The sequence below is a fragment of the Camelus ferus genome, chromosome 8 (genome assembly GCF_009834535.1).
Source record: "Camelus ferus isolate YT-003-E chromosome 8, BCGSAC_Cfer_1.0, whole genome shotgun sequence".
NCBI lineage: Eukaryota > Metazoa > Chordata > Mammalia > Artiodactyla > Camelidae > Camelus > Camelus ferus.
The window spans coordinates 73353318-73375942 of NC_045703.1; the positions used below are offsets into that span (position 1 = coordinate 73353318).

General features: G+C 56.8%; 1 protein-coding gene across 2 annotated transcripts in view; it reads left to right on the forward strand.

The window, feature by feature from the left end:
* Nucleotides 1-22625, forward strand: part of SMOC2 (SPARC related modular calcium binding 2) — a 142832-nt gene that overhangs the window by 86644 nt on the left and 33563 nt on the right. For both annotated transcript variants that reach the window (XM_032485385.1, XM_032485386.1), the window contains exons 8-9: nt 14197-14383; nt 20158-20240. In XM_032485385.1, the coding sequence (XP_032341276.1) occupies nt 14197-14383; nt 20158-20240 (270 nt within the window). The remainder of the gene's footprint in view (nt 1-14196; nt 14384-20157; nt 20241-22625) is intronic.

Here is a 22625-nt window from a genome sequence, read left to right on the forward strand (position 1 = left end):
GAGGCCCGGCTGAAGGAGGTGCGTGTTTCTGAAGCTTCTGTTGGACCCGTCAACACAGCCTTTGGCCCATCTGTTCATTTGTTAAGCATTACATTCACCCGTTAACCTCCTCCATTCCCCCCCCCCCCCCCCGCAAAGCAGAGGCTTTGAGACCTTGGTGTGTGCTGGGGTCACCTGGCAACCTCGTTAAAATGCAGCATCTGCACGGGGTGGGGGGGGCGGGGGCAGGAGTCTGCGCTTCTGACGCCCCCGCCCCCAGTCGGTAGGCCCTTTGATGGGCTCTGTGGCCAGGCCCAGGCCGGGGAGGCGGGAGGGAGTCATTTCCTTTGGGTTGCAAGCGCCTGCATCACAACTGAAAGATAATCCACGTAGAGAAGAGAGCGTGCTGACTGTTGGCTGCGTGTCCCAGCTTCTGGCTCAGGGGCCTTCAAGGCCCGCCCGAGTCACCGAGACCCCAGCCCCTGCCTCATCTGCTTCCCCTCCTTCTCAGGCAGCCCCTCCCCACCGGTGGGACGCGGCACTCCGGGCTTTCTCACCTGCCGTGCTGGCAACACAGTGGGTGGAAGTCCCAGGAGTTATTTTCAGCAGACCTTCTTAGGTCACTCGTCCACCCTTGGACCAGTCACGGGCCAGAGGGACGGGATATGCTCCCTGGCCACACCGGGGTCACACACCCTTCCTGGAGTCGGGGTGGATGGATGCCGGCCTCACGCCCACCACAAGGGCTGACCATTGTGGGGAGAGGCTCCATGGCCCTGGAGGACGAGGGAAACACACCCAACCCAGCTGTCACCATTGTCCCTGCAGCCCCCCTCCGTGGACACGGTCTCTGGGGCTGAATGCCCTAGTTTGGGGATGACCTGTGTGCCTGGCACCAGCACAGCTAAGGAGGATGCTGGGGGGCTGCCTGGTGCTGAGGGCGCTCACGGGGGCCGGTGGGGGAACGAAGGGTGCTGGGTCCTAATTCTACCGTGATGGCCGCGAGGCCTCCGAGAATCACTGACGTCTGCTGCCCTGGTTTCCAGGAGCTGGCTGTCATCTCTTCCTGGTTTTGGGAGTTGAAGACCTTTCAGTGCAGGCCCCTCCTCCGAGAGTGAAATAAGGCCTGCGGGACGGCATACTCTCCGTGACCTGGTCGCCTGGTCCTTTCTCATCGTCCTGCGCCTGCAGGAGGCGGGGCGGGGGCTCCTGGGGCCCCGTGTGCCGGGACGGGAGTGCGTCTTGCTGTGTCTAACGCCCCCTGTGTGGGGGCAGCAGCGGGAGAGGCTCCCCGGGGGGGGGGCGCCCCTTGGTGAGACGCGCCAAGGCCGGTGCGGTGACGGGGGTGCTGGGGGTGTCTAGGAAGCATCGTGGAGAACGAGGGTCCGTGTAGAGGAAAGGGAAAGACTGGAGTACGGACACTTGGATTTGGGTTTTCGAGAGTGATGTTGGTGAGACTGCCATTGACAGAATCCTCTGGAAGCTGCAGAGAGAGGTTAGGACGGGAAGAGGGTGTGACTGGGGGCTCTGAGGTCCTTCTGGGGTGGCTGTCATTGCCGGGGCTCACGCGCTAGGTCACCCCCTCTCCCGGGGCCTGGGACTCGCGTTCTGGCTGGAAACGGCTTAGGGCTACGGTCACTCAGGTCTTTGCCGTGAGAGTAAATACAGGAAGAAATGAATTAGGATGGAGACCGTGGTCACTATTTTCTTTCCAAAGAAACTAGATCCACAAATCCCCTGCAGGTCTTTATGTTGTGGAAATACAAGCTTGACTGTGGACCTCCCGCGTTCCCGGTTTACCGTCCTGTGGGCGTTGCCGGGCAGGGCTGGTGCCCCGTCCTAGGCGGCGGGAGGCGGGGGCGCCCCGGGGCTCCTGTGCTTTCCTCGCTCTGCCGTCCTGAGTGAGACACAAGCTTTCAGAGCCTCTGGTTCCTCACCTGAGAAACACACCTGCTAGTATGTGTGCCTACGCCTCGCTCTGTTGTTGCCAGGATTAAAGGGCAAAGCACAGGAGGCTGGGCTCCGTGTCCGCTGTGCCCTTGAAAACTACGGCAACAATCCCAGATTAAGAAGCTAATTCAAAAACCTTCCTTGGAGTTAGTAAGTCATAAACATGTGTCGCTTATGGGCAAAGCCGTGGCACCATCGGTCCCACTTAGATTTCTTGCAGGAAGTGAACACGTGAATAATTACACCCCCGTAAAACTGTGAGTTTCAAGCCCCCCCCACCCCCACCCGCTGCCATTTCTACAAAATCAGATTCTAAGGGGGCAGCTCTTCGTTCTGTGTTTTCCCTTCTTTGACCATCTGTGCTGTGCAGGTAGGAAGAAACCCACCGCCAGTTCCATGAGCGACGAAGACGACGTGTGTAGAAGTGGAGTCTCCAGCTCTGAGACGCTGGAGCAGGACTCTGGGGCAGGTGGCCCTGCGCTCACGTCCCTGACGGCCTCGCCTGTGCACAGGGTTTGTCTTCTCGGGCTCAGTCACCGGCTTTGTAAAAAGACGGCAGTGACCCCACCTCACAGAAGTAACGCGTGATTAAGTGCGTTAACCCGTGAAAGGCGTGTGGTCCCAAGTGGCTGCTGACCGGTGCCGTTGTACTGACCAGTCTCCGGCCCCTGCTGTGTGTGTGTGAAACCCACACGCTTCTTGTAAGTGGGTCCTACTTGACAGACTGTTTATCGTTTTACCCCTGGAACATTCTTACACGTGAGGTCCTCTGTGAGCCTCACGGCGCTTCACCGGCCGCTGCGCTCTACGGAGCTGGTGAGCGCTTAGCAGCCGCCAGTGAGGGAACGTCTGACCACAGAGCAGTGGTGTGTCTGCGGGAAAAATGCTACATTTTATGAATCCTGATAATATTTTTAATACGTTTTAAAACAAGCAGAAGGAGGTACAGGGTACTGACAAGGTTCATGGCGTGCACACCTGAGGGCTCCAGAGGTAACTGGGGGCCCGGGACCCACAGAAACAGTGGTCACACCTTTAATTTGGCACCGAGCAGTCACCGCCAGGTGCTGAGTTACCTGTGCATTTCATGTGGGTTCACTGACGTCCGCAGGGTTGGTCACTTTATATCATGAGTGTCTGGGGGCCTCAGATTAAGTCCTCATTGTCCCTTGTAGGTACTGAAGACAGCCTCGAACCGGTCCTGGGTCTGAAAGCTTGCCACCAGGATCTTTAAAGCACAGATATGATCCTGGTGCTCTTAAAAACCCTTACGAGGCTCTCCACTGCTTGTGGAAGTTCCTTTGCAGGCTCCAGAGCCCCCGGTCTGGCCCCCGCTGTCCTGCAGTCCACCCACCATGGACTGTCCCTCTGCAGCCCAGCTTCCTTGTGAGAAGCCGGCCCCCCCGTGCGGTGTTTGCTGAGCACAGGTGAACGCGCACGTGAAAGGCAAGGCCCACGTGCTAATGAGGGCGTGTGGCAAACTGCCCCAGGAGGAGCTAGGTGCTTGGTGCCCTAACCAGAGATGTTTTGGGAGGGATTTCTGAAAATACTGTAAGGAGATGCAAAGAAAATAGAAGATGTAGTTTTGCCCCTGGAAGCTTACACCCAAATGACTGTTGTATCTGACAGTGACCGCTTCATAACAAATAGCCTCAGGTTGTCAGTAGTGATCAGAGACAAGCGTTCACTTCTCAGGCATCTGAGAATAATGGCATTCTGTGGGTCCCGGGCCCCCAATTACCTCTGGCAGGGTTCTGCTGGGAGGCTCCACCTCGCTCGTGGGCCTGGATCGGCTCCATGCACCTCTCATCCTCCTGGCTCGAGTGAGAAGACTGGGGGATGTCTCCTAGCAATACCTAAGGCACAAGAGAGTGGTCCAAACACCTGCGGACTGCAAGCCCCAGCTTGTGTCACACTTACAGACACCCCCCAAGCCAGGACGTTCCCATGTCTGAGCCCAGCGTCATGGAATAGGGGAGACACTGCTAGTGTGGGGAGAGCTGCACAAACCCTGGTGACTGGGAGAGAGGAAGGCTTGGGCCCACACAGCACCATTTACTTGTGGGGCTCAGGGTGTAATTACCCTGAGTGGGAGGGATTGAGGGCCCTGCCGAGGCACTGTCATGGTGGGTGTGAGTGTCAGTTATGGAACCAGTGCATTTCCGAGCCCTCCGGGTTGCGGCTGCCACTGTAATTGGACTTGGCGGAGGCCATCGAAGGCAAACAGACTAGTCCATGCAGGCCTCGGTGATGCAGCAGGCCTGCCGACGCAACAGGACGTGAGGCCAGCCGAGGACGTCCAGGCAGGATGCGAGGGCTGTACGCAGGACAGGGCGAGCAGAGCGAGGGCACAGACGGACACGCCAGGCTGGTTCTGTGACAGACTTGGGGATGTGAACACTGCCCGCAGGTTAGGTGCTCCTGGGAGGCAGGCTCACTTGGGGGACGTGGACCCACAAACGCCATGTGGGATGTTCCCATGGTGTCACTCACACTGTGGCAAAAACCTCCTTTACCCACTTAGGTCAGGACTCGGAGGCCCGAGACCCTCCTCGTGGGCGGCGCTGGCCTGAGGGGCGTGAAGTCGAGCGTGGCCAGTCGGGCTCCCGTCCCGTCTGTGTGCATCATAGGTCGTGGTGGGATTGCTTGTTCGGTGGGTCGCATGTCTCGTTGGACAAGCAGGAAGAGACCCCTGAGCATTTGCTGGGCGCCGGGCCGTGGGAGCTGAGGGCGGACTCTCGCCTGTACTGGCTTCCTCGCCGAGTCTGTTACTCTCCGTCCTCAGACTCACCACGGGAACAGAAAACGCTGCCCAGTACGATGTGGCTGAGACTTTCTCATATCCTGGGACTCCTGTTTTATTCCCAGCAGGAGGCACCTGGGCGTTGGTTTGTCCGCTGGGACCCTCGGCACACGCTGAGGCGGGCTCTGGCACGCGTGTCCGCGGGCAGTGCGCCTTCCCGGGACGGGCAGCCGCGCCCCAGGGATGCTCTCCCAGCTGCTCCCCGGCGGGATCTTCTCGGAGGGCGCCGCTGCTGGGATCTGCACCACTTGCCTTACTTTTCCCCAGGCTAGAGTTTTGTCTAAATGGAATGACTCCTGGTTTCTGCCTTTCCTACGCATTAGAATGGCTTCAGGATCCGCCCGGTCGGCCACACTTGTTACGCAGTGACTCTGTGTGCACGATGCTGTATTGTACGTCTGTACCCCACCTGTGCGTCTCCCAGCTGCTGGGTATTTAGTTGTTTCCGGGCTGAGGCTGTTATACGTAAAGCTGCCAGGTGCAGTCTGCCCCCGGGGTTTTGTGGACGTGTCTTAATTACTCTGGGGTTAACGCTTCCAGGTACATCGTACAGTCGTGTGAGGAACACAGGCGAGCCCCAGGTTCCAGCGTCACCGGCGCCTGGGCGTGTCTCACCAGGGCCCCTCCCACCAGCCTGCGACATCTCCTGGGGTCCACGCTGCGTTTCCCTGGTGACAGGGAGGCCCAGCGGTTCTGTCATGTGCGTGTCGTTCAGTCGTACGCCTTTCGTTCTGAGTTGTCTGTCCCCCTCTTTGGCCCATTTACGTAGATCGCTGTCACTTGCGTGGGGCTGCTGGGCTGCTGACACAGCCTGCATCTCTGTCGGGCGTGCGCCTCAGGGACGTCTTCTCTGCCTCTGGGCTTGTCTTTTCGCTTCCTTCACGGTGCCTCTCGGCACATGTAAGTTTTAAAATGTATTGGTAGTGTCCCATTTACCGAAGTTTCTTTTGTGACTAGGACTTCCTGTGTCTGCCCTAAAAATCCTTCTCTAAGCCGACGTCACAAAGGTAGTCCATTGTATTTCCTTCCCAGGCTTCATACTTCTAGCTTTTTGTTTAGGTCTCTTAGTTCATTTCAAAGGTGTGTGTACGGTTTGAGGAAGGCTTTAAGAATTGCACGCAGCGAGCCCACGGTTCTGGAATCATCAGCGAGAAGACGGTCCCTTCCACCGACTTGCGTGGGCGCCTTAAATACCAACTGAGCATGTGTTTTTGTGTCTGTTTATGAACTGTTTATTCTTTCCCATCGATCTATTTAACTACCCTCATTCCAACAACACACTGTCTCAATAGGCAGCTTTATAATTATTTTTCAAGTAACGTGACAGTAGTCCACCAACTTCGTTGTCTTGGAAGAGTGATTTGGATATTTTAGGTCTTTCGTATTTCCACGTACATTTGAGAACTAAAATGTCAATTTCTACAAAGAAGCTTCCTGGGATTTTGACAGGAATTATTTTGAATCCGTAGGTGAATCTGGGGAGAATTAACTTTTTGACATTAGTTTATTCCTCTCTGCTTCGGTAGAGTCCCTTTAATTTTTCTCAGTAATGCCTTTCAGGTTTCCACATCCTGCAGGTCCTTTCATAAATGCATTCCTAGGTATTGTGTGGTTTTGATGGCACCGTGAACGCCATTTAAAACTGTTGTCCTCCGGTCGTCACTGCTGGTCCATAGGAATTCAGGTGGTTCGCATACTGACTATCTCGAGCCCTTGCTGCATTTGCTTATTATTCCTAGCAGTTTTTTTCTGTAGATGCTTCAGTTCCTTTCACGTGCACACTCCTGTCGTGTGTAATTAAAGACAGTTTACAGTTTTCTTTCCAGTCTTCATACTGTTCTTTCTCTTGCCTGTTTGGCGCCCGCCAGGGCCTCCGGTGTACTGGCGCGTGGAAGGCGTGAGGTTCTTTCTAGTCTTAGGGTGGAGGCACTCAGTCTTGTATCAGTGAGCGCGGGGGGGTACCGCAGATTTCATGTAAATACATTTTTAGCAGATAGAGAAGGCTTCCTTCAATCCTAGTTTTCTGAGAGCTTGGCCACTTAATTAATGAAGTAGCTCACCTTAATAAAAAAAATGAACCTAATTTTTCTTCGTCTAGAACCAAACAGTGTGACTGTCACTGAAAGCATGTGCTTCTAAGGCATGCTGTTATGACAGCGTCCAAAAGTGTTATGAGTATCTTTTCTAGTATTTTAAGTTGCCCTTCAAATTTGCAAGACACTATCCTTCTCTCTCAACACACTTGTCTTGCCCACCTCAGGGGCAGTGAGATGGGGTGAGTCTGTTTGGCAAACGGGTTTCTCCATTTCCATGGCCTCCCTGAAGCCAGGGTGGAGGGGGGCTGGCCTGAGCCTGGGCTCGCCGTGCCCATTTCGTACCACGCCATCCACCGTGTTTACCAGAGGATTCCATCAAAACGCTTTGACTTTGAAAACTAAATTTGCTGAGTTGCTTCTTCGTGACTCAACCTGGAAATGAACAGCGAGATGAGAGTAAACAGAAAGCGGTGAGTTAGGCGTGAGTGGCTGTGTGTGTGATGGTCCAGCGTTGTCAGCACGTCAGGGCATGCTGTCCACACCTGCAGTAATTTCTGGGGAGTTTGTCAGGGGTGGCTGCTGGGAAATCGCAATGTTCCGCACGTCTTTAAAAACAAGGTCTGTCCGGGAGAGAAGACTGTTCGCAGAGCAGACTGCGTGAGGAAGGGGACACAGGATGTCTTAGCAGGTAACGGCGCGGCGCCACCGTCCGCTGCAGCGGGGAGCGCGCGCGCAGGGCTCGGGGGCAGTCCTCGCAGATGGTGCGGGGCCCCCAAGGGCGGGGCCCACGAGGGAGCGAGTAGGGCCCGAGGGGCTGCGGGCGGCCGAGTGCTGTATCCACAGCCAGGGGCGTGGGGATGGGCACGCAGACAGTTTTGAGCATTTTTCGTTTTTTAAAAAAGCTTCTCAAGATTTCATTCCTGTCGGAAAGAGAACAGCACCGCCCTAGGTGTCGGTGGGAAGTCCTCCAGAAGGAGGGCTGGCGGCAAAGCTGGTGGGAGTAGCCTGTGTCCTCCCGAAGCACGGCCCCGTCTGAAGTCTGTCGTCTGAGAACGGATGTGGTTCACGGCTGCTCCCCGTAAACTGCCCCTGGCGTGATCACACTAAGATCAGGTGTCTTCCGTTCAGCGAGGTCACTGCGTACGGGCCTTCTCCTTCCAGTGCCTAAATGTCTGGCAGACACTCTGGCGGTCAGATTATTTGAACCAACTGTCAGGCACCTTGTAAGTCGCCCAGATCTGCCAGTGTGGGAAACAGGCCAATATTCTAACGGACACGCTACGAGTCTCCAGAGGTGACTTTCTAGAAACACAGTCGTTGCATGATTGTGGCAGGTAACGTTGACGGAAGCAGGCTGGAACTGTACTCGTGTTTGCAGTCTCACATGTTAATGGAAAAACACAGAGGCAGACTGCCTCCCAAGTGCTGATCACTTCTCAGAGGTCGCTCACAGCTCTGGGGTCTCCGAGCCACGAGTCTCCCCCAGGTCGTGGAGCGAGAGGGCGCAGACGCGCTGCTTGGGCCTAGGAAAGCCTGCGGCGAGCTGGCCGTGGAAGAAAGCACAGTGCAGCCACCGTAGCTACGTCGGGAGTCAGCGCGTTCCCGGTGGGCTCGGTGCCAGCAGGCGGACTGGGTAAGCCGAGGCGGGAGAGCCATCCAGGCTGCGGTCAAGCCGGTGGCCTGGGGGCCGAGGGGTTAATATGCTGAGTGGGAGGCTGCTCTTCTGTAAGGAGTTTTGAGGTTTGGTGGCACAAGTTACATGTGTAATTGTGAGAAACTGACCAGACACCTCGACTGCCAGACCCCGAAACAGAGAACTTGTAGCTGGAATCCTGACCTAAGTTCCTCCTTGTCTGTCACTCGAGCCTTGGTCGTCTCTTGGCTCGATGGGCCGGGTGATGAGGACAGTGCAGCGTAAGCCTGAGCCTTAGCGAATCTGCAGGTTACAGAAGACCCTGCTGTCTCCCCTCCTGGTGCTGGCTGTGTGGTCTTAGAGGAACCCGCATTTGTGATGCTGAGTGTCCGTGAAGAACTCTTTAGGGTTATGACTGGGTTTTCTCTGTAGGACCTTTCCGTCTGTGCCTAATGGGCCGGGTTACACTTCTGCTCAGTGGGGATCATCCTTTGAACTCGCCGAGGGCCCTGCGGCTTTGTGTGCGCTATTTCGTTCGCCCAGTGAGCCTGCGCGGCGGGGGGCCAGGCAGGGAAGAGGACACTGAGTCTGTGAGATGAGAGCCTCGTAGAGTCGTCAGACTGGTGATCCACGGACAGGGAACAACCCAGCGTCTGACTCCTGGCCCAGAACTTGCCTTTCTCCTCCGAGGGACGCCGCCTCACATAGCCGCCCCGTCTGTGATGACGGCCCAGGAGTTGTCTGTCCCCTTCCCGCTTCTCCAGACACAGGAACCTCATTTATGGCAAAGGCTTTTCTCTTTCCTTTCATCTCAAACTATGTTCAGTCCTCTTCCACTAGGAAAAAAATCTGTATTCAACCCAATCATCAGTTCTCAATAATCTCCCAGCTTCTCCTTTTCCCCCAGTGTCCTTCCAAGCGGAGATTCTCTGGGTGGTTTTTCTTGGAGAAACTCAGTGGCTTATTCCCCGGCCACTCATAGCACAAGCCCTCCATTCACTCGTCTTTTTCAGTCCTCCTTCCTTCTCACGTTAACTCCTCAACACAAACTACGTAGTTAAAACCCTCCTGAATAGGAAAGAAAACAAACATTTTCATCTAATGTATTAAAGTGGACGTTTTTCATGTGAATTTTGTGAGCATCAGTTGCTCTATTTTCCTGCTGAATTCTTTCCAGAATCCCAAACTTTCCTTTTTGTCCATCGATGAATGCTCCTTTGGCAAAGAGTCAAAACCAGCTTTTGCTAAGATGACGATCGTGCAGCTCTGCCTTCGCTCCCCTGTGTGACCCTACTGGGTCCGCCGGCCGCAGGTGTCTCTGCTCCCACCCACGCTCGCCTGGCCTTCAGCCGGCCGTGCCCTGGCCTTCCCCAGTCCCTCTCTGGTCCCCTCCTCCCGCTTTCCTGGCCCCACCATTGTTGCTTGGGTCCTCCATGCTTTTACTTTCATTGAAAAGCCCCTTTCCCTGCACCCTTTTCTACCGCATCACGAGACCTCACTGACATTTTTCTAAAATGTGGTTGAGACTTGTCTCCCTGGGCTTCGTCCTGGAGCCCTGTTTGCCTGTGTCTCGGTGATGGGACGCATCCAGTGTCGTGGGGACATCGGCCGGCTCATGTCCTTCGCTCACTGTTCTTCTCTGTTTACAGGTGCGATGGACGTCCTCCACAGAGCCCGGGGCGTCTGTGCTGGGGAGGTTCCCGCTCCAGGAGTCACCTCTTTCCTTGACCCCGATGGCCCCAGGGATGGGGCAGAAATGGGTGGTCTCTTCCGGGGGCTGGGCTGTCTCGGGAGGGAGGGTGACCTTCAGAGGGACACATCAGACGGCCCTTTGTCTATTCTCGGGGCCATTGTGAGTTTGTCTAAAGGAGATCTGCTTCCTTCAGAGTGGCCCTTACTTACTGTCAAATGTAACTGCATTTTTCCAATAAGAGAAACTGGATGTCCCACATGGGGCCAGGTTTACCAAATACAATCATGTGAGTTAGCAGTTCTCACTTCAGCCAGGATGTTTATATAAACAAACCACGGAATTTCTTCCTGCTTGGCAATGACGCTTCCACATTTTATAGCCCTCCAAGCAAATGTTAAGGGTGGGTGGACTTAATCGATCCTACTTTGCTTATGATGAGCTTTCAAACATGACGTAAAACCCTCAGAAGGGACATTTCGAGAATTTTCCAGACCCACTTCTGTAGCTACAGTATGTCCTTGGAGCGAGTGTGAGGCATTTTGTGCCCAGACAGTCACACCATAAATTCTGTTCACTAATAAAGCTGAAAAGGGGCCAAGAGAACAGGCAAGGGAGCAGTGTGCTTTCCAGGAGGGCTGCAGCCGGTCCCCCTGCGTCTGGGACTCGGGTGGGAACAGACGCGCGGCTTGGGGGCTTTCAAACAGCCGGGGCTGGCTGGAGCTCCGCCCCCTCCCCCTCCGTTTCTTCCCGTGACCTACGGTGACGTGTTGGTCACTTCAGAGAGAGCGGCGTCCCTGTCATTTCCGTGCCATGCCGGTTTCGATGTTGCAGTTGGAGCAGATGCCTCTTTAAGATGCGTGAGGAGTGGGTTTATTTGCCTCTCTATTTGCCGACTGAATGTAGAGTTTAAAGCAATGTACAACCGACAGGGGACAGTCAGTGTGAAATTTTCACGAAGTTGAGTGCTGCCGTTGTAACAATGCAGCGGCCGTTAACTATTTCTGTGTATTGGGGTGGATTTGGGTTAGAACCCCCTCCGTGCTTGTCCCGTGAGCTCCCGGAGCGCCACCCCGCCCACGTTCCCAGAGCATACTCGCCACTGATGGAAACCAAATGCCCCATCTTGACGCTGGACGCTTGTAGAATCATAACTTGGCCATTTAACGTTCTTAACTTACAGACCAAACAAATCAAAAAAAAAAAGAAAAAAAAACCCCACCAAAAATCAAAAATCTACTTCTGGATAATTCAAGCCACAGGGAATTTCTTGGAATTACGTGCTTGCCTCTGAGAGCGGACGGCCATTCAGACAGCTCGGGGCCCTGCGTGGGCTCCTGGGTCCAGAGGCTCACGGACCTCATGCCGTCGGAGAGGGGACCTGCTGGGCCCGCACCTGGCGGTCTGCCATCGCCGTGGCGGGAGCCGGGCACTGCCTGGGACAGGGGCGCGAGCCTGGGCCCAGGGGCCACCGCTCCCCCGTCTCTGTCATTACACAAAGTGGCGTGACGGTCAGATTCGAACGATCCTACCAAAGGTCGATCCGGGCACAGGGCAGGGTGGCTCCACCTTCCGCGCCCGTCTTAGGAGGCCGAGGCCGGCCTGGGGGCCACAGAGGGGAGTGAGCGCCTCCCCCGGGAGCGGGGAGCCGCGGGCGGGCTTCCTTCTGCGCTCTTCCCGCGCGTGCGTGGGGGCAGCCACGCCCGGCCCGCCGAGAGCGGCGGCTGGCGATGCGGCCCGTAGACGGCCGGTCACGTCATTAAGCGGGTTGATTATCCTCACGTTGCAAATGGAGTTACCAGAGAAGTAAAATCCAGGTGGTCTTCCAGCTCTTAACATCATAAGCACGAGTTACTGTTGCAAAACAAATGTGCTGAGTGCCTGTTACGTTCCAGGCGTTCTTTTAGTGCTGGAAAAACAATGAACCTGGAAGTCAAGTTCATGAAGCAGGGTCCCTGGGCCGCACCGCCCACCGAGCCTCCTTCAGTCTTTGCCACACCACCCGCGTCGCCCCCTGAGCCGGGCGTCCTACTCCGAGTGCCACCTCGCCTCTGGCCTGGCAGCCGCGACACAGAAGCACACGCCTTCCCAGGTCCCCGGTCTTCCCACCTGTCTGGTGTCACGTTTAGTCATAAAACCCCTGTAAACTGTAGTTAGTTTCCAAACAAAACTACTTTCTAAGCAGAAAATAACTCTAAAGATTTTACTTAAAATAGATTCGCCCAATGTATTTGTTGCTTTCTTTCCCTTTTTAAGGAGAAATGTGAAAGTGAAAGAATGTGATTTTTTGACCCCAAAGACAGCTCAGGTGAGGGAGGGCCTGCTCTGGAACGTGTGGGGTCAAGGGCAGCTGTGTCTCAGCCGGGATCTGCCCCCCGACCACCGGGCTGAGCCCCCGCAGCGCCTCCGGGGGCGAGAGGGCGGCCCGGTCCTGCCGCTGGCCCTTCCGTCCCCGAGACTCAGGGCTCCGTGGACTGGCGGGTGGAAGCTTGACCTCCGAGCCTCCTGGTCCCAGGGTGAGCAGGGTGTTCCTTCGAGGTGACTCTAAGCCGAGGGTCGGAGGCCACGCCCAGAGAGACCCTGTGCCACGTCAAGGACGAACTAAACGCAAGCGCCCGCATTTGGGATTTTTTAGCACGAGTGGGGAGGAGGTTTAACTTGCTGGTATGAATTTTTAATGGCATGCATTTAGGCTGGAAGGATTTAGAGCAGGAACGTTCGGAATACTCTCTACCGAGTGTTTTCTGGATGGTACTTGAAGCCTCACGTGGATGTCTAGTGAAGGGTAAAGTGTTCTGCACAGTTTATTTTATCTGACTCAAATTCACTAGCTTCTGCGGATCACTGTGTAGAGCGGACTCACCTGTGAGGCTTCGTGCAGGTGGTGCCAGCTTCCTCCGCCCCGAGGTCAGAGCCCTGCTTCCCGTGAGATGAGGTTGAGGCGTGTGACACCCCAGGGTGGCTTCAGATTTAAATCGACGTGAGTCGGATGGTGGGAGTCACATGTGGCCCGAGGCCATGGGCGCCCACGAGTGGGGTTGGGGGGTCAGCGCATCGACGCCCAGGGTCCATTTCTGCACCAGCCGACTTTGCACTTGAAATCCCGGACGGGGGTCACCTTGCTGTGCGTGACCTCCCTGCTGTCAAAAGTTGTGCGAACATTTAACTGAAAGGCAGAAGCCGCCGGGGGCTGATGTGCATCGTGCCCTCAGCTAACGTTCTTCTGCGTCTCTGTTCTGCTTTCCCAGAGAATTCTAGGGCAGCTTTTCACCTGGCGTTTCAGCAGTTAGCCGCCCGCCGTCTCCTAGAGCTCGCCCGGGAGGGAGCCCCGCACGTCTGTCTGTCTGTCTGTCTGCGTGTCTGTGTCTGGGTGTGTCTAAGTGCGTGTGTCTGTCTAAACCCACACATTCTAAGGCATCCTCAGTCCATTCAGGGTGGAAGATGGATCTGTTAGATCGTGTCTAAACACGAGAAAGAGACTGAGTTTATTAACATAAAAAGACAGAAGCCTTCAGACATTGAAGTACTGGGTGCCGGAATTTTTCAAAGTGACTATTTTGTCGTCGTGGGAATGAGCTGAGAACTCGCGTAGCTCCTCGCCTGGACGCGGCTCTCAGTAAGACGTCCTCTTCTTGAGTGATTTCCAGGCACATGGCCTGTTTCAGAGACACTGCAGCTGAGACGTCTGGACTGGTCGCTTCCACACTTAACCTCACCAGACCTGGCGGAGGTGAAGGCGGGAGGGTGGCTGTGCTCCCCGGACCCTGATGGGGGCGTGTGGTTGATGGACAGCAGGTCGGGGCTGTGGCCAGAGGGCCCAGCAGGGCTCAGTGGGACTAGACCCCGTATCTGCTGACTGCGACCCCACCTTGGGACCCAGAGCAGAGGACTGTGGCCGTCCCTGGGGTCTGGGTCCCACCTGTGGCCTCAGTCCACAGGGCATTAGGTCCACTTGTGGACATGTCCACGGTGACCGTCACTCTGATCCGTGAGAGCCCTCCCGCCCTGCCCCTCCTGGGGGGCCCTCCCTGTGTCCCGTCCCTCCCCAGGCTCTGTGTGGACTGGTCTCAGCCGCGGGCTCACCCTTGTCTCCTTCTCCCTGCAGCATCCTCGTGTGACCAGGAGCAGCAGTCGGCCTTGGAGGAAGCCAGGCAGCCGAAGAATGACAATGTGGTCATCCCCGAGTGCGCCCACGGTGGCCTCTACAAGCCGGTGCAGTGCCACCCCTCCACCGGCTACTGCTGGTGCGTCCTGGTGGACACTGGACGCCCCATCCCCGGCACGTCCACCAGGTAAAGCCGCTCTCAGTGGGGCCGGGAGAGGCGTGGCGAAACCCGGAAAGGCAGAGCCCCTCGGCATCCCTGCGCCCAGGCCTCACCCCACTTCTCTGGGTGGGGTGCCTGTGGTCTTGATGGCGGGGGCCGGGGAGCTGGGGGCACCGAGTCTCTGACATCATCCGGAGCTGATAGTGGGGTGACGCTCGGAATGTGTCCCATGCCAACAGCAGCTTCTCTTGACCCCAGTTTTGGCAAAGGGAGGCCCACGTTCCACAAGAACCGGTCGCCCAGAACGGCTCTCCGTTCACAGCCAAAGCTGTGTGTGCCCTGAAATCACCACTTAAAAAGGAGGACAGCCCAGAGTCAGGAGGAGCAGCAGGCCTTCAAGGGCCTGAAACACGAGCCTCCCTGCTCACTCGCGTTTTGTGTGAGTTCCAGCAAAGCACGCGGTCTCAGGGCAGCCCCAGGGGAGCACCTGCCGTCCGTTCCTGGAAGTCGAGTGAACGCGAGTGAGGATGGTTTTGCGGCTCTTTGTTACATGAGTTGCCCTTTGGTTTTTCATAAATTTGTGTAAAAACCGTTTACCAATATAGGAAAATGTTCTCTCTCAAGTGTGATCAGATCGAGGCACTGGTTTCACCTAGGCGCGAGCACTGTGACGCGTTCTAGATTTTACCCAGTTTCTCAAGTGCGACCATGACGCGCGTAGAAGGGAGAAACACACCCAGGTGGATTCGGGAGCCGGAGGACAGGAAGCCAGCCGGCGTTTCCACCTGAAGTCCAGCACACCTGGAGCCCCGTCTGGCTGGTTTAAGGGGCCCTGCTCTGGGAGTGGGGACCACAGGCTCCCCCAGACTCCGCTTCTAGGACGGTTGGGGCGTCCCCCAGACTCGGTCTCAGCGCCGGCCAAGGTGCGTCCTGGGCTGTCAGACCCCGACTCCTCGCTGGCTCTGAAGGGATGAGGTAGAGCGCACCGCGTCGATCCCGCGGAGCTTGTGAGCATTTCTATATTACAGCCGGACAAGAAACAGAAGACGCCCTCCTCCCTCCCCCGCCCTGATTCCACTCTGCCCAGACCTTCTGGGCGTTCCTGCCAGGGAGCAGAGTCCCGGGGTCTCATTTTCCCGACGGGAGGAAGTGACCCCTCCTCTCCGAGTTTCAAGAAAGGGCGTTAAATCAGACCTGGGGGGAGGCCCCCAGGCCCCCACGTGCGTCTCTCCCCCCTGCTCCTTCTTCACCGAGGCTGACTGTCCGCACCCTGACGCTGTCAGGACTGAGAGGCACGCAGGGCGGGCAGAGAAGGGGTCCTGTCCGGGCTCCATGCTGGGTTTGGGGACAGAAACGCTGACGTCGGGGTCCAGTCCTGTTTGGGGATGTTGGGGAAACAGCATGTTGACCCGCAGGATTGCCGTCCATTGCGGCCACCACGGTCCCCACACCCACCCAGCCTCCAGGTGACCAACTCCCAGGGTCCCTGGAGAATCGTTCGCATCTCTCAGCAGTTGAGGGGGTGGTTTTAATGAGCTACTTCCTTCTCCCTGCCCTGCCTCTCTCATCACCAGCTCACTCCGCGCCCCATTCCTCTCCTGGCGCCAGAAGCTCACGCAGCCATGACAACATAATTTGGCTTTTTTGACGGCAAGAAAAGCCTTCCCCGTGGACCCTTGGTGGACCTCCCCTCACTCCACTTGGCCAGAATGTCACCTCTGGCCAGGCCCACCACCGGTGCGGGGAGGGCCACGGGGGCCCCACCGCTGAGCTCCCAGGCTTGGACCCGGCCACCCCCTTGACGCCCGGGGCCATACAGAGCAGGTTGTTTGAATGACAGAATTGATGCCATCTCCTAGTAGCTCTGAATGCCCCACGCCCTGGCACCTGACCGCTCACGTCTTACTCAGGAAACATCTGACTTCCCTCGATGGTGCGGCCCCAGTTCCAGGGCCGGGGAGGCGCAGGAGCGAAATGCACAGAGGTCTGCAGCGCCGGGGGGCCTACGTTCCGACGGAAGGAACGAAACGATAGCCAAGGACGAGTGGATGACAAAGCCCTGGAGGAAAGCAGATGAGAACGAGGGCGGGGAGAGCGGGGGTGCGACTTGAACGGAACGGTCGGTGCACTTCCTGACATGGACGTCGGGGTCCAGTCCTGACGAGGCGGGGCAGCGAGCCAGTGACGTCTGTGGGATGGGGGCGTCCAGACAGAGGGGGCGAACGTGCCCCCCCTTGCACAGTGCGGCCCCAGAGCCAGGTCGAGTTCAGTCTGGGCCAGAAGGCGGGATGTGCCGGTTACTAGGAAGTGCTCCGTTTCAGTTCCGGTGCGTTGGCAGGCGGGCTTTAGCCGTGAAGGGCTGTGCTGTCTGAAGGAGAGCCGCAGAGATGGGGACGCGCCCTTGCAGTTGATACTGTGACTTGGAGATGTCACTGAAGACACAGAATCTCCAAATCTTTCCTCTGACATCCTTGCTCTGTTGTCTTTGCCCTTGGACGGACTCCCCTCATGGTCACAAGATGGCTTCAGGCATCCGGCGTCTCATCCACACACCGCATGCTCAGAGGACACACAGCCCCTCCGTCTCTCTCTCAGGAAGCCCCCTTGCAGATGCTATTCAGGGGTCATTAGCCATAATTGGGTCCTACGACCAGGGCTAACCCGTCACTGGCAAGAGAAATGGAACTGATCCGAGTGATCTCCAGGGAGACCTGGATGCTAGGAAATCGTCAGAATCATCCACATTAGGGGGGCCTGCTGAGCCGCAGGTCGGCCTCACCTGCCCGGATGTCTCCTGGTTCTGCGGTCAGGTGGAGATGTCGCCGAAGGTCGTCTGCGTTACAGTTTCAATACCCAGTTACATAAATGCTGTTTCCTTGTGATTTTCTGGAATAAGCAGTTTCTAGGAGACACTTCATAGTTTTGATCTATATTTGAGTAGATGGTTTCAAGTTTTTTCCCCCAGTCACTCTCTATATTTATATCTTCTGATGGGGAAGAATAATTTAGAAACCTGAGACCAGGAAGAAGCCACAAATATAAAATTTCACGCTAAGCACTGTAAGCCGGTTCCCTTTCCTTGTGTCCCCATGCAAGATGACTCAAAAGCACAAGTTGTGTTATGAACCTGTGCCAAGGACAGGGCACAGACAGGCAGAGAGTGGCCCCAGCACAGAGTTTCGAGAGGGGATGATCATGAATTGGACCTCCTGGTGCTGGAGGGGTCCGCATGCCGTGCAGGCGGGGGCCCAGGCCAAGCGTGGAGGGTGTAGGATCAGGGAGGAGAGGGGCCGGAGCCAGCCTGGTCGCGATTAACAGCGGGGAGCACCGGGGGAGCTATCGGGTTAAGCGTGGCTCAGGCTGACTGCCAGCGGCTGTGTTAGGCCCGGCATGGGGAGCTCTCTCCCCCTTTCTTGACGGCCGATGAGGGTTTGCCCACCTGCCGCCAGTCTGCAGGCTGAGGGCCCGCTGCCTGCCTGCAGGGCCCGTGTGTCTCACTGGCCATGTGAGCACGAAATCGAATTTCTGCCTGGCAAGGGGTCTGCTATCTGATGGGCAACCAGACCATCAAGGGATGTTCACTGCTTTTTCTTGTACAAATATGTTAGAATAAACACGGCTGAAAAGACTGCGGATGGCGTCAGCACAGCCTCAGCTGTTTCACTCGAGGCTTCAAAGGCGTCGGTTCTGCTTCTCGAGCTCGCTGTCCCTGCCAGGTGTGGGCATCTCTCAGTGCTCCTCTCAAGGGGCACGCGGTGTCGTGTAATCGTGCGTTCTCAAATCAGCGGCAGTGCTGGACTCTTAAGGCATCTCCAGCCCAGGTTGGGAGCAAACCCAGAGGGGCCGTGCCGTGGGGCTGCCTCCAGGCTGCTCCAAGGTCGAATGTTCAGAATGGGCTGGCAGTGACGTGGCCTCCCGTCCCCACGCGGAGGACACCGGTGTCGACCCGAGCCTCTGCAGGACCCTGCACGGAGTTCACAGCAGCAGCTCGACTTCCCAACACGGCAGGGCACCCGGGCTTCCCCGAGCCGTGCTCCGACGTTGTCACAGACGAGGTGTCCCCGAGAGTGTCTGGGGCCGCCCGTGTCCCTGGGAGTCCCGTCCTGGTTCTGCCTGCTCGGTCAGAAGCTGGGCCCTTTGCTTGTGCTTTCACAGCTCACTTTTCCCGGGCAGTCGTCTGTGAAGGTGTCACTTGTGGCCCACGGACGCTGACCCAGAGTCTGAAATGAGGTCTGTGGGTCGTGAGCAGGTGCCCGGGCGCCCCGAATTTAGTGCACGTCCGCACCGGTGAGCACAGGGCTGCCCCTCAGCCAGCTCCCTCGGTGGGCTGTCGGCTCCCAGCCACCTGTGCAGCCCCAGGTGGGAGAGGAGACCCGGGTGGGAGAACGGGTCCCTTTACCTGCCGATCTCATCCCGGTGACCATGGTTCCACTGCCATCTGCACTGAACCACACTGCATCTCAAGAGTACAAGTTAATGGCTTTGGATAAAACATGAGCGCTTAACTGTTGGCCGGATTGTGTCCGAGACGCTTTCATTTCAAAAACAACACTTTGAAAAGACATATTAAGTTTGCGTGAGTGGGGTGTTAAGTTCTCTGGTATCAAAGCGGCTACTGAGGGAGTGAGGGGCCGGAGGAGCTGGTGGTGACCCGGCTGGTTCCAGCCCGGCTGGACCCGACCCTCTAGCCAGTGGAGGGGCCCGGGGAAGCATTCCTGGGGTGAGAAATCCCATTCTTTCATTTCTATGGTGAGAAAAGAAGAAATAATGAAAAGTGTAAGGCTCAGAAGTGATCCCTCTGAAGTAAACACGCTCTCCCACCCCTCTCTCAGCGCGCGAGCAGGGCACCAGGGCAGCAGGGGAGGGTGAGGCGTCGAAGGAACCTTGTTCACCTGCTGAGAGTTGGCGGCCTCGGACCCCAGAGTCCCCCCCAGTGCCACGCCCCGCGCCCCGCCCTCGCTGGCTCTGATGTGTCGCCCGCATTTTCGCAGAATCTTTCTGGACCCCTGAGACCACGTCTGTTGCCCTGGGAGGCAGGTTCTCACAGCCGCCACGCACCCGATTGGGTGGTCGGTGTCCCCACGAGACGGGGCCGTCCTCGGGGTGACGTGGGTTTCCCCGTGTCGACGTGGGTTTCCCCGTGTCACCCACACCCAGCGCCCAGACCCAAGGGGCTTATGTAAAGCACCGTGAAGGGGGCCAGGCTGGGGCTGCCCCAGGCTGTTCGCCTGGGCTGGGGTTGGAACCCCGCAGGCAGACTGGTCGGGAGTCGTCACCGGTTCTGGAGTCCCTGCCGTGCAGCCACCAGCAGCCCGCACAGGCCCTGCCCGCCCGGCGTCAGGGCTGCACCTCGTCCTCGTGGGCTCTGTGGGGCCGGCGCCCAGCCCTCTCTCTTTGTTTTAACACAGAGACAGCCTTCATGAGTTAGCCTCGTGGGTTAGACTGAGCGACATGTCCGTCTGGAATGCTGAGGGCCTCCCCGACTCGCACGCCCTCCCGAGGTGGGGGGAGGCCCCCCCGCGGCCCTCCTCAGCCCCCGCCCCACCCCGCGCCGCACCCGTCCCCGTCCTGGGCATGGCTGCTGTGCGAGGTGCTTCAGGAACGAGGTGGGGAGGGAGGGCTGTGTGTAGCTTTTTTCTTCCTACAGGCCGGGAAGGCGACATTTAATTGTCGCAAAGGTCACCAGAGGTCGTACCTCCCAAGCGGTGTCCTGTGATGCCTGGTGCCCCAGGTGCCTGGGGCCGAGGATGGGACAACCCGGAGGAGACACCCACTCTTCTCTCTTCCCTCCCTCCCCGCAGGTACGAGCAGCCGAAGTGCGACAATACGGCCAGGGCCCATCCGGCCAGGACACGGGATCTGTACAAGGGTCGCCAGCTCCAGGGTGAGTGGCGCGGGGGGCTGCTCGGGTGCGCCGGCCACCTCTCTGAGCTTTCTTGTACATTTTGGATCAAGGAAGGATGTCAAGTGAATTTAACCGCAAAGAACTATTTTAAATTCACAGAGGCAGTGAGTTCAGTCTTATGATTATTAAAAGTACCCACACAGAAGTGTCTTCAGGATGGTCTCCTCCATCAAAAAACCCGTAAGTGGTTTATGGTCCAACAGAAATGATCACTTCGACAGTTAACCCTAAGGCCTTGCCTGGACCCACGTCTTCCAGGAGTTTACATGGGGCTGAAGGAGTCGGCGTGGTCTGCGCCGTGCACCGCCGCTGACCCCTCAGTGTTCGGCCATGAGGTTCACCTGATGAAACAGGGGAGTTTAGAGACAGGATTCCTGCAGCACGTGGTGGATTCGGTGGCATCCGTACGATGCGTCAAAGCTACTTGCTATTTTGTTTTATTTCGATCCTTTTTTTTCTCCTTTAAATGCCCCCGGATTGTGTATATTTATTTAGCCAAAGCCTCAACGACCATGAAAATCATTCTCTAATGGCCTTGCTTTAGAGCGTGTGTGGGACCTTGGTCTTAGACAAAATCTGGGTAAATTCCTGTTTAGAGACACTTTGTGGTCCTTGCATCGTTAGCGCTGCCGCTGATGAAAGGGGTTTCCCGTTCCACAATGTAAAGCCGTTTCCCTGCTTATGAGCAAAGGCGGAGGCGGCTAGACCATCCCTGGGACACCCCAGTGCCCATCCAGCGTCTCTTGCCTCTGAAGTCAGGTTTTAACACTGGTGGACAATATTTTTTCTAACAGGAAAGAATGGATTTAGCAACTGCTTGGTGCCTGGAAAGCCTCCATGCCTGTTTGCTCTTTTTAGCTGATCTGAACCATGCTGCACAAACACCAAACAACCTGTTCTTTGTCTCTGAGGTCCAAGACTCTCAATTTTTGTTTTTTGATAATCCCAAACTGCATTACTTCTAAATCAAGCTGCGTGTGGTTTTTGCACATAGGAGTGCCATTCAAGCCCTGCTCCTCATCCATCAGAGGTGCTATGGCAGAGGCAGCCCCTCTGGGCTGCCCCGGGGGCCGCGCTGGTGGGAAGGAAGCTGCTTTGTGCTGGAATCCAGCACAGGGAGCCCGGGCTGGGACTGGACTGAAGTCTGGAGCGGGCATTCACCTTCCGGGAGAGGCTGATGTGCGATATTGAGAAACACGTCGTGGCATCAGTGCTGGTTTGTTTGGGAGTCAGTTTACCGCTTGAAGAAGGAGCATCCAGCACGGCAGGGAGACTGGGCCGCGCGGGGGCTGTGGAAAAGCGCCCGCCCGCTGGAAGGGGAGGGCCGGGAGGTGACCGCCACTCATCCTTAGACGAAGCTGGCGTCCTCAGGCACATGGGCTGTTTTGTGCAATGCTGTAAAGGTCAGTTTGTTTTGCAATTGTAGATGCTTGGGAGTGTGCCGTTCAGGACCACTTCATCACTCTGCCTTTTTGGAGATAATTATCCTTATTAGGGAAGAACAAGGAGGTCTGAAAATAACTCCTGGACCGAGGAGGCTGTTCTTGCAGGGAGGGCAGAACAGCTTGCAGAGCAACCCAGCACCGTGCTGGTGGGCGGACACTGAAGTCACCCAAAGTCTAGTGCACTTTCTTCTTAAAAGGCATGGTTTGCATTTTAAGCAGCTTTCCTAAGTTTCAGCCCACACGGGGCCTTTATTTTCCAAGCCAAGCTGACAACACCCTCACACACCATTCACATTTTTAAGGGGTCTGTTCACTGCCAGATGTTTATTTACATCCTGTGCAGGGCTTCGGGCAGATTTTTCCTGCTCTCACTAACGGACGGAAAGAGGCCTGAGAGCAGGTGTGTCGACAGGGAGAAATCTCACTCCCTTCTCCTACCCTGTCTTTCCTCCATCAGTTTGGGGGAAGCTCTGGTGTCTCCCCGGGGCTTTGGGGGACCCAACACTGACACTCTGAAGCCCCGCCAGCACCCGCAAGGGGGCGGCGGTGAGCGATGAACAGGGTCTCGGGTTTTCTGGCAGACTTGAAAGCGTGCGCCTCACTTCACTGCTTCGTCCCCCACTGGCCCCCAAGCTCCTCAGTGCTGGCGCCCAAATCTGGGGAGCACATTCATTCTGGTTAAACAGCCCTGCCTCACAGCGTCCCCGGCAGCTCCGTGGTCCTCGCCGTCGTCAGCAGAGAGAAGGCCCCTCCCTCAAAGGCCCTTGGGGGGTGAGGCCACCACACTGAGCTTCTGAAGTCAACAGCGAGGAAAGTCTCTTTTCTGGGGGCCCAGGGGTCGCAGGCACCACGGGACCCTGGAATCACTAGAAACCCTGAAGAGCGCCCCTGAGCTGCTCTTGTGCGATCCCAGCACCCT